At 60.9% G+C, this 10773-nt stretch overlaps 1 protein-coding gene across 1 annotated transcript in view; it reads right to left on the reverse strand.

Moving 5' to 3' along the window:
* Positions 1-5431, reverse strand: part of MACROD1 (mono-ADP ribosylhydrolase 1) — a 140889-nt gene extending 135458 nt beyond the window's left edge. Inside the window, 2 exon segments of the mRNA XM_074273373.1 lie at positions 5012-5156; positions 5158-5431. Coding sequence (XP_074129474.1) covers positions 5012-5156; positions 5158-5325 — 313 coding nt within the window. The 5' untranslated portion in view covers positions 5326-5431.
* Positions 5432-10773: the final 5342 nt, after the last annotated feature.

Here is a 10773-nt window from a genome sequence, read left to right on the forward strand (position 1 = left end):
GTCTGCAGGCTCTGCAAGCGAATATTAACAGTGACAGGTGCCTGTCTGCTTATAGAGGGAGGGAGGGAGAGAGGGAGAGACAGAGACAGAGAAAAGGAGACAGAGAGAGAGAGACAAAGGGAGAGACAGAGACAGAGAAAAGGAGACAGAGAGAGAGAAACAGAAAGGGAGAGAGGGAGAGATAGAGACAGAGAAAAGGAAACGCAGAGAAAGAGACAGAAAGGGAGACACAGAGACAGAGACAGAGAAAAGGAGACAGAAAGGGAGAGACAGAGACAGAGAAAAGGAGACAGAGAGAGACAGAGACAGAGAAAAGGAGACAGAGAGAGACAGAAAGGGAGAGACAGAGACAGAGAAAAGGAAACAGAGAGAGAAAGGGAGAGACAGAGACAGAGAAAAGGAGACAGAGAGAGACAGAGAGACAGAGACAGAGAAAAGGAGACAGAGAGAGACAGAAAGGGAGAGACAGAGACAGAGACAGAGAAAAGGAGACAGAGAGAGACAGAAAGGGAGAGACAGAGACAGAGACAGAGAAAAGGAGACAGAGAGAGACAGAAAGGGAGAGACAGAGACAGAGACAGAGAAAAGGAAACAGAGACAGAAAGGGAGAGACAGAGACAGAGACAGAGAAAAGGAGACAGAGAGAGACAGAGAGACAGAGACAGAGACAGAGAAAAGGAGACAGAGAGAGACAGAGAGACAGAGACAGAGAAAAGGAGACAGAGAGAGACAGAAAGGGAGAGACAGAGACAGAGACAGAGAAAAGGAGACAGAGAGAGACAGAGAGACAGAGACAGAGACAGAGAAAAGGAGACAGAGAGAGACAGAGAGACAGAGACAGAGAAAAGGAGACAGAGAGAGACAGAAAGGGAGAGACAGAGACAGAGACAGAGAAAAGGAGACAGAGAGAGACAGAAAGGGAGAGACAGAGACAGAGAAAAGGAGACAGAGAGAGACAGAAAGGGAGAGACAGAGACAGAGAAAAGGAAACAGAGACAGAAAGGGAGAGACAGAGACAGAGAAAAGGAGACAGAGAGAGACAGAGAAAAGGAGACAGAGAGAGACAGAGAAAAGGAGACAGAGAGAGACAGAAAGGGAGAGACAGAGACAGAGACAGAGAAAAGGAAACAGAGACAGAAAGGGAGAGACAGAGACAGAGACAGAGAAAAGGAAACAGAGACAGAAAGGGAGAGACAGAGACAGAGACAGAGAAAAGGAGACAGAGAGAGACAGAAAGGGAGAGAGGGAGAGACAGACAGAGACAGAGACAAAGAGAGACACCAAGAGAGATAGACAAAGAGACAGAAAGAGGAAGGAGAGAAGGAGACAGAGATGCAGAGAGAAAGAGACAAAAACAAAGAGAGGGAGACAGAGAGAGAGATAGAAAGAGAAACACAAAAATACAGAGACAGAATGAAGAGACACAGAGACAGAGAGAGGAGGACGAGAGGGAGAAAGAATGGAAGAGACAGACATAAAGAGAGACGGGGAGAGAGAGACAAGCACACAGGAAGAGAGAAGAGAGAGGGAGGGAGGGAGGGAGCAGAGAGGGGAGGGTATGACCGCAGGGCCCTCTGGAGACAGCTGCCCTGCAGGCCCCCAGAGCTGAGGCAGCGGCAGGTGTTTGGTGCCTCTGAGCACACTGCGGGAGTGCGCCCCCCCATGGACCACAGGCTGGGGAGCCGGGCGGCAAGGGCGCAGTCCTGGGCCCGTCACTCCCTCCTCTGCAGGGTGGGGAGCTGGCTGCGGTCTTCCCATGTGGGGGAAAGCCCCTGGCTAATTCTCTCAGCAATGACCTTCCAGGGCTCTCCCAGCGAGGGTCTCAGGAGACCCCTCCCCCCACAGCCCCAGCCCGAGGGGGTTTCCAGCGGGCATCCTTGCCCAAAGGCCGCGCCAGTGTTCCGTAAGCAGCCAAGAGCCAGCTTTCTGTCTCCCTCCCCTTGGACTCCCAGCCCCAGCCCATCCCCTCCTCCAGGAAGCCTTCCCAGATTCCCTCCCTCCCCCCAGCCCGCCCATGACAAGGATCTTTGCCCCCCCAGAGTGACCCCGTGTTCTGCTCCTCCCCGCTGTGTGACCTTGGGCAGCACCCGGCACCGTTCCCTGTGCTTGAGGCCCGAGGGCCCAAGCACCAGGGAGGGACGTTCCGAGCCCGACCGAGGCTCCATGGCCAACAGCGCGTCGTCACCCAGGCCCCCCAGCGGCCAGCCGGTGCCAGCGGGAGCCCCCTCCTGCCCTCCAGAAGCTCTAAAGGAGAGGGCCGAGGGCACTGCCGGGTGGGAGGAGGGAGGGCGGGCCGGGAGGACGGGCAGGCCCTCCCCGTGTGTGCCCAGGGCCGAGGGGAAAGGAGCCACACTCGGGGTGAGGGGTGAGCGGCCCGAGAAAGGAGGGCGGGGGCGGAGGGGGCTGGGGGAGGCGCCCTTGGAGATGCCAGCGGCAAAGGCCAGAGGGGACTGGGGAGAGCGGGAGCCGGAGGCCTCGAGTCGGAGATAGTCACAGGACGTCCAGTTCGAGATGCCCAGCAGGCTGTGAGGCGAGACGAGCACGGAGAGCCTCCCCAGCCCACCAGCCCGCCCCCTATCAGGCCCGGGAGAGCAGCCAGGGACAGGCCGACCCCAGCTTCTCCTCCCTATCGGTGCCCAAGGGCAGAGGGAGAGCGCGGGCAGCTTGCCAGGCCTGTCAAGAACCAGGGGGGCAGGGCCAGGGAGCACAGGCCGTGGGGGGGCAGGGGAGAAGGAAGAAGTCTGAGGGAGGGGACAAGAGGAGAAACAATGTCTCTTGGGTCCAGAGTTTCAAAAAAGAGCGATCCCCAACATATTCACACCCCCCCTCACACTCACCCCCCCTCTCACCCCCCTTCCCCTCACTCACCCCCCTCCCACTCACGCCCCCTCTCTCACTCCCCCTCTCACTCACCCCCCCTCTCTCACCCCCCCTCTCTCACTCACCCCCCTCCCTCACACACACACCCTCTCTCACCCCCCCTCTCTCACTCACCCCCTTTCTCTCTCATCCCCCTCCCTCTCACTCACCCCCCCTCTCTCTCACCCCCCTCCCTCACACACACACCCTCTCTCACCCCCCTCCCTCACACTCACCCCCCCCTCTCTCACCCCCCCTCCCTCACACTCACTCCCCCCTCTCTCACCCCCCCTCCCTCACACTCACCCCCCCTCTCACCCCCCTCCCTCTCACTCACCCCCCTCTCTCTCTCACCCCCCTCCCTCACACACACCCTCTCTCACTCCCCCTCTCTCACTCACCCCCTCTCTCTCTCACCCCCCCTCACTCTCACTCACCCCCCCTCTCTCACTCACCCCCTCTCTCTCTCACCCCCCTCACTCTCACTCACCCCCCCTCTCTCACCCCCCTCCCTCACACTCACCCCCCCACTCTCACTCACCCCCCCTCACACTCACCCCCCCTCTCTCACTCACCCCCCTCTCTCTCACCCCCCCTCTCTCTCACTCACCCCCCTCCCTCACACTCACCCCCCCTCTCTCACCCCTCTCACTCACCCCCCTCCCTCACACTCACCCCCCTCTCTCACCCCCCTCACACTCACCCCCCCTCACACTCACCCCCTCCCTCACACTCACCCCCTCCCTCACACTCACCCCCTCCCTCACACTCACCCCCTCCCTCACACTCACCCCCCTCTCTCACCCCCCTCACACTCACCCCCTCCCTCACACTCACCCCCCTCACACTCACCCCCCTCTCACTCTCACTCACCCCCCCCTCTCACCCCCCTCACACTCACCCCCCTCACACTCACCCCCTCCCTCACACTCACCCCCTCCCTCACACTCACCCCCTCCCTCACACTCACCCCCTCCCTCACACTCACCCCCCTCTCTCACCCCCCTCACACTCACCCCCCCCTCACACTCACCCCCTCCCTCACACTCACCCCCTCCCTCACACTCACCCCCCTCTCTCACCCCCCTCACACTCACCCCCTCCCTCACACTCACCCCCCTCACACTCACCCCCCTCTCACTCTCACTCACCCCCCCCTCTCACCCCCCTCACACTCACCCCCCTCACACTCACCCCCTCCCTCACACTCACCCCCTCCCTCACACTCACCCCCTCCCTCACACTCACCCCCCCTCTCTCACCCCCCTCACACTCACCCCCCCCTCACACTCACCCCCTCCCTCACACTCACCCCCTCCCTCACACTCACCCCCCTCACACTCACCCCCCTCTCACTCTCACTCACCCCCCTCTCTCTCTCACCCCCCTCCCTCACACACACCCTCTCTCACTCCCCCTCTCTCACTCACCCCCCCCTCACTCTCACTCACCCCCCCTCTCTCACCCCCCTTCCCTCACACTCACCCCCCCTCACTCTCACTCACCCCCCCCCTCTCACCCCCCTCACACTCACCCCCCCTCACACTCCCTCCCTCACACTCGCGCGGGCACCCGCCCACCCCCTCCCCCCAGGTGCCGGCGTTCCTAAAAGTGCTCAGTGACAAACGGATCCGCACACAAAAGCGCCGAGAGTTCCCAGGGCGGCGGGAGAGAAGGAACTTCGGCAAAGTTATTTTCCGGCAGACAAACCCCCGAAGTCCGGGTCCCGGGCCCAGGGCTAGCTCTCAGCCCGAAGGGGCCGGCCCCTGGTCCGGGCTGGGGGAGGGGCCGGCGGGGCGAGGGCAGCCGGGCTCCCTGGGCCGCTCCGCCTCAGTTTCCCCACGTGCCGCACAGGGCAGACCCGACGCTACAGGTTAAGAAACTAGGCCAAAGTTAGAGCAGGAGAGGAAGCGGCCGGGACGGAGCGGGGGCTGAGGGGCCCGGGGGGAGGGGGGCGGGGGCCCGGGCTAGCGCACCCGCGCCGGCTGGGGGGGCTCCCGCCCGTCCCCTTCCCCCGGAATGCGGGGGGGTCTAGCTCGGGGGTCTCTGCCATCGCGGCCGCCCGGGGCGGACTCCGCGCCCACAGCAGCCGGACCCGTGCGCCTAACGGGGGCGGCGGTCCGAGGGGAGGGGCGCGGGCCGGTCCCCTTACCTTTGGCCTCCTTCCAGTCGGTGGAGGTGTTGAGGTCCACCTTGGCCGCCATGGCCAGAGGGGGAGCGGCTGCCCGAGTGCGCACGCCGGCCCGCCCGGGTCCCTGTGCCCGGCAGAGGAGGCGCGGTGCCAAGGAGGGCTGCGCCCCGGGGAGCCGCCGCCAGTGCGCGCGCGCCCAGGGGCGCCCGGAGGCCGCCGCACGTGCCCCGGGGCGCGCTCGGGGGGCGGCGGGGGGCGGCGAGGCGCGCGCAGAGGCCCCGCGCGGCGCCGAGCATCCGAGCCCCGCCGACTGCCCCGCGGCTGGCCCACGGCATGAGGAAGGGCCCCCGCCTGGCGCGCTCCAGTCACTCGGAACCGGGAAGAGCGCGGCCGGAGCGAGCGGCTGCGGACGGGCGGCGGGCGATCCGGGACGCGCCGCTGGGGACCCTGGAACTTGTAGTCCCGCCCGCCGGGCGCCCGGCTCCCGCCGCTGCCAGTGAACTTGGCCCAGGCTGCGCAGCGAGCCGGCCCGCACCGCTCCGGGAGCCCGCGGCCGCACAGGAAAGGCAGCGCGTGCTTGCGCCAATGCGCCCCTCCCCCCCCCCCACCCCCGGCAAACCCCGCGTGTGCGCGCTTGCACCAACGCGCCCCCCCAAACCCCGCCTGTGCGCGTTTGCATGAACGCCTCCCCTCCCCCCCCCAGCAAACCCCGCGTGTGTGCACGCGCTTGTATGAACGCGCCCCCCCACCCCCCTCAAACCCCCCAGCGCACCAACACACCCCCCGAGGCAAACTCCCGGGGGCACGCGCACACCCCACGCCCCAACAATCCCACGAGTGCTTGTGTGCACCACCATTTCCTCAGCCAAGCCAAAGCCCCCCTTTGCCCCCCCAAAGACCTCCCGGAAGAGGGCTCAGGATGCCCAGGCCCAGCCAGCTGCTCCCGGCACTAGCCGGAGCGGGCCCTGCCTCTCGGCCCTCTGAGGGCCCCCAACGCAACCACTGAGCCGTTTCTGTGACCTCCCCTAACATTGGCAGACAGCGGTTTGTTACTGGGGACACTCAGGGGGAGTCACGGTAAATGGCTCTGAACACTTCCCCTTTTATAATCTCTGGGCCGCGGTGCTGCTGGATCAAAGGACGTGCAGGTTTTCGGGGCCATTGGGTGGCAGAATGGTGGGCGCCTGAGCGCTCCGGACCTGGCCTGCCTCGCTCTGGCCCGGCACTGGCACAGCGCCAGCCTTGGACACCCCGCCTCTGACCGCACCACACTGGACGGGGTTATTCCACTTCTGGGCCCCGCGGCTCCCCTGCCACAGACCAGAAGGGAGGAAACAGGGGGCCGCGTCCTCCCTCGGAAACCTGCAGCTCTGTCACCCGGGCAGGGCAAGGGGAGCGGGTCCGCGGCAGGAGTCGAGGCTTGCGGGGAGCCCTTGGAGCTACGAGAAGGAAAAACGGCCTCTGCTCCGGGAGCCCTCCGTCTAAGGGGGAGAAACTAGAAATAAGTGGATGCAGAGATCTATAAAGAGAACACGAAAGGCCCCCTCAGAGGGGAAGTCAGAGGAGGGTCCTTCCGGGGGGTCCATAGATGAGGCAGAGGCAGACAGACAGACAGACAGACAGATGGATGGATGGATAATAGATAAATATTGATAATAAAATAGATAGCCTTTAAGAGCTAGACAAACCTGATCGATGGATAGATTAGACAGACAGATATTAATGATGGAGCTCGAGGCCTGGGCTGGACCAAAGCTTCTGAGTGGAGGTTGGGAAATGATGCTTCCTTACAGTCCCTGTTTGATTTGCACTCCTGTTTTATGTACCGATGTGCTGGGTCACATAGATATTTCTCAGGTGAAAGGGGTCGCACGTTAAGAAGCCCTGGGTTGGTGACGCTTTGAGCCGCTTCCAGCTCTGGAACCGCGATCATGGGAGACTACTGACCCCCCCCATTTTACAGAGGAGCTGGGGCCCGGGGTGGTGGCCGGCTCTCCCGCTTAGACACAGTCATGCTTTCCACTGCCCCACGGGTAACTCCCGCCAGGTGGGAGGAGACAGCTCCACTGCACACGGTTGTTCCCTCGCCTTTGCCCTGCCCTGAATCTGCTCAGAATGCCATCCAAGGAGGCTGCTATCTGCTGGGCTCTTGCAGCCAGAACCGGTAGGTCCGGTTGGGTGGCCCGCCTCAAGCCCGCAGAACTGTACCTTCCCAGCTCCCAGCGGGGGAGCGGCCCCCGAGCCAAGTAGCGATTCCAGGGGAGAGGGACTGGGAGATCCTTCCTCTCAGGTAAATCTCCTTATCCTGCCAAGCCCAGCGAAGGTGGGGGACTGATCCAAGGTGACTCAGGCACATGGCCAGAGCAGAATGGGCACTCGGGACCCTGCAGAGCCAGTCATCCCATGTCCCCGGTCCCACAAGTTCGGAAGAAGGTGGGCACGGGGAAACTGGGAACAGAACAGCTCAAAGTGAGGAAGGCCGGTCGTCCGATCCTGGGAAAGTCAGTCTCCCCTCTGGTGCCTCGGTTCCCTCACCTGAGACAAGCACTTGGAGGGGAAGGCCTGTGAGCAAATCTGAGTCTGGGGGGGGTCCCAGGTGGGGTCTCCCAGTGGGCTGTCTGGTCTCTGATGCAGGCTGCGCCCCTCTGGGACACCTCCCATGAGCCTCCCACAGAAGCATGGAAACCTGGCTGGCCCCTCTCTCTGTCTCTCTCTCCTCTCTTCCCTCCCTCCATCTCCCTCCTTCCATCCCTCTTTCTCTTTCTCTCTTCCCCTCCCTCTCTCTTTCTCTCTTCCCCTCCCTCTCTCTTTCTCTCTTCCCCTCCCTCTCTTTCTCCTTTTTCTGTTTTCTCTCCTCTCTCTTTCTTGCTCCCTCCACTTCTTCCTCTTCCTTCCGAGGTCAGGACTACATTTCCCAGCATCCTAGTTCAGCCTTCCCCCCTCCTCCCCTCCCCTCAAGTCCATGGCTCCAGTTTCCCAGGACACCTGGGAACTCTCACATTCAGCCTTCTCTCCAGGCCCTGAGCTTGCCCCTGGCCCGGCCTCTTCACCTGTTGCTGGAATCCAGGCCCGGAGCTAGAAATAGCTGTGAGCCCTGGGGGGGAGGGGCCAGCAGCTCCCCCTCCCGCCCTGAGGGGACACAAGCCAAGAGCACTGAGCTTGCTGCCTGAGTCACCTTGGGGCTGCCGGACTCCTCTGGGCTGGGACTTGTGAACAGGGGAGGCTCCTTAGATGCTCCACGGACTTGCCAGCCCGGCCCCTCTCCTGACATCCTTCTGGAGCCCAAGAATAAAAACTCACTTGGGTAACACGCTGGAGTCTGGATCCCCGATCTCAGAGAATCCAGCCCCTGAGGCCCAAGGAGCAGTCCAGTCAACCAGCCTGTTAGAGCACCTACTATGTGCTCTGCACTCTGAAACCCTTCCATTTAACTCAGTAAACATTAATCACCTACTATGTGCCAAACACTGTTAAGCCCTTTCCATTCAACTCAATAAACATTAATCACTTACCATGTTCCAGGCACTGTTAAGCCCTTTCCAAATTAATTCAATAAACTTTTATTAATCACCTACTAAGTGCCAGGCACTGTGCCAAACCCTAGGGATACAGAAAGGCTCAGGGCAGTCCCTGTGTCCAGGAGCTTGCAGTCTAATGAGATAAGGGGCAAACAGCCGCAGAGGAGGCCAGGTATCAGGGGATGGGGACCCAGGGGAGGGAGGCCCAGGAGCGGCTGGAGAAGGCTTCCTGCGGAAGTAGGGGATTGAGTTGGGAAGCTGGAGGTCAGGACAGAGCTAGGCTGTTGGGGAGCTGGAAAAGGCCCGGAAAGGGAGAAGGGAGCCAGGCTCTAAAGGGCCAGGAGCACTAAGCAGCCCAAGGGCCAAAGGCTCAAATCTGTCCCTGTCCTAGGCTGGCAGCTTGAACACTGGGAGGAACCGGAGTGGGGAGCAGAGCCCCAAGGCTGGGGGGAGGGGAAGGCGCCCCAGGAAATAGCAGAACTGAACAGCAGTCACGGGGTGTCTAGAGTTGGGAGTGTGGCCGTCCAAGGTCAGCTTTAAATCAAATGTTTGTTTTGTTTTGTTTTGAAAGACAGGCTCAGGGAAGAGACTGTCCTTCCCTCAAGGCCTGGCGGCAGCTGGGCTCCTCCAGAAGAAAATTCAGTTTGAATTTCTTTCCCTTCCAATCTGACAGATGGGTCCCAATTTCCCAAGCTTCCTCGGAAATATGTGGCAGATGGTTCTGTCAGTCAGTCAACCAACCAGCATTTATTAAGCTCCTACTGTATGCAGAGCACAGTCAGAGACTGCTGTGTGAGGGATGGTGGGAGAGAGAGGAGAGAGCCTGGGGGCACAGAGACCAGTTAGGAGGCTGCGGGCAGAGGGGAATGAGTCGTAGCTGGTAGCCATCACCAGCCTGGCTTTGCCACCCCTTTAAATGGGATTTCCTCTCCCATACCTAAGGCTGGGCCAAAGTCGACCTTCTAGCCCTGCTCTTCCATAGTACTCTACCACCTCATGCCTTTGCCCTGCTGGTACCCCCGCCTGGAATGCCATTCTTGCCTTGTATCCTTTACTTGCTTCAAAACTACTCAGGCAACACCCCCACCAGAGGGGTTCCTGAGCCCTCTCCTCCAGCTGGTGTCCTCCCTACTCTTCCAGCACGCTGCCAGCTCTAGTCCGTCCCTGTCCTTTGTGGACTGATGCTCGTACAGGCGATCTTTCCCAGGAGAATATAAGATCCCCGGGCACCTGGACGGTGCACTTAACCGCCCCACAGTTGACAAGCTGAACCTTCCCGGGCTCCCATGTATGCCGGGTCTGACCCGGGCTGTGGGACACGGAGCTGGGTCTTTGCGTCTGGGTCCCGTTCTCTGAGTTCTCTGATGGGTCTCCAGGATTGCCCTTGGGGGGCTCAGAAGGACTCCCAGGAAAATATCGCTCCACTAGCACTGAAAGGGAATGACTCGGACCACCTGGATGATCCCGCCTCCCCACGGGGTCTCCGGCACGTTTCACAAAGCGCCCCAGAGGAAGAACATGGAGACCCTTCTGCCTGCAACGTTAGCGAGCTTTGCACAATCTTTAATAACAGATCTTTAGGAGAGAGCCAAGCGACCCTTTTATTAATGATTTGAAAACGATTATTAATTCTCTAGAAAACATTATAGGCGGTCATGTGACTTTGCTCATGGGTCAGACCTGGAATTTCAACTCCAGGGGATCTCCCCAAGGAAGGCCCCTCCCCTCCAGGTGGATAAATACGTGTCATGCAGTTCCATTAGCAAAGCAAGGCCCGGCCCCATCGCAGTACGGCCTGGCCTGCTTGTGAACGCTCCCAGGGCTTTGTTTCCAATAGCTCCTCTCCTTTGCAGCTCTGCGGACGTGCTCGGAGGCACCTAGAAACCTGGTTCTTGGAAGGCTCCAAGTTCTCCCACAGGGGTCAAGAACCGGATGTGAGGACCCTAACGTTGGTCAGTTTCCCACAGACGCTGATATTTGGATGGCGCACAAGGCGTTATCTCCACTTCACAAGGGGGGGCAGCCGGGTGATGATTGGTGGCTCCAGGATTCGCACTCTGCCCTTGGGAGTGGGTGAGGCCCTGGAAAGGGAGCTGCTCTGGAAGCCCAGCTCTGCTCCTTTTCCTCATCTGTGAATCAGGGAGATGGACTAAGGGGCCACCCAGGCCCCCTCCCAGCTCTGTTTGTCCCATCCTGCCCCCTCCAGGTGCCATCCTCCCCATGCCCTCTGTCCAGGGGTCAGGGACCTAGGCTTTATCTCAGGCG

This window comes from Sminthopsis crassicaudata, chromosome 6, assembly GCF_048593235.1.
Source record: "Sminthopsis crassicaudata isolate SCR6 chromosome 6, ASM4859323v1, whole genome shotgun sequence".
NCBI lineage: Eukaryota > Metazoa > Chordata > Mammalia > Dasyuromorphia > Dasyuridae > Sminthopsis > Sminthopsis crassicaudata.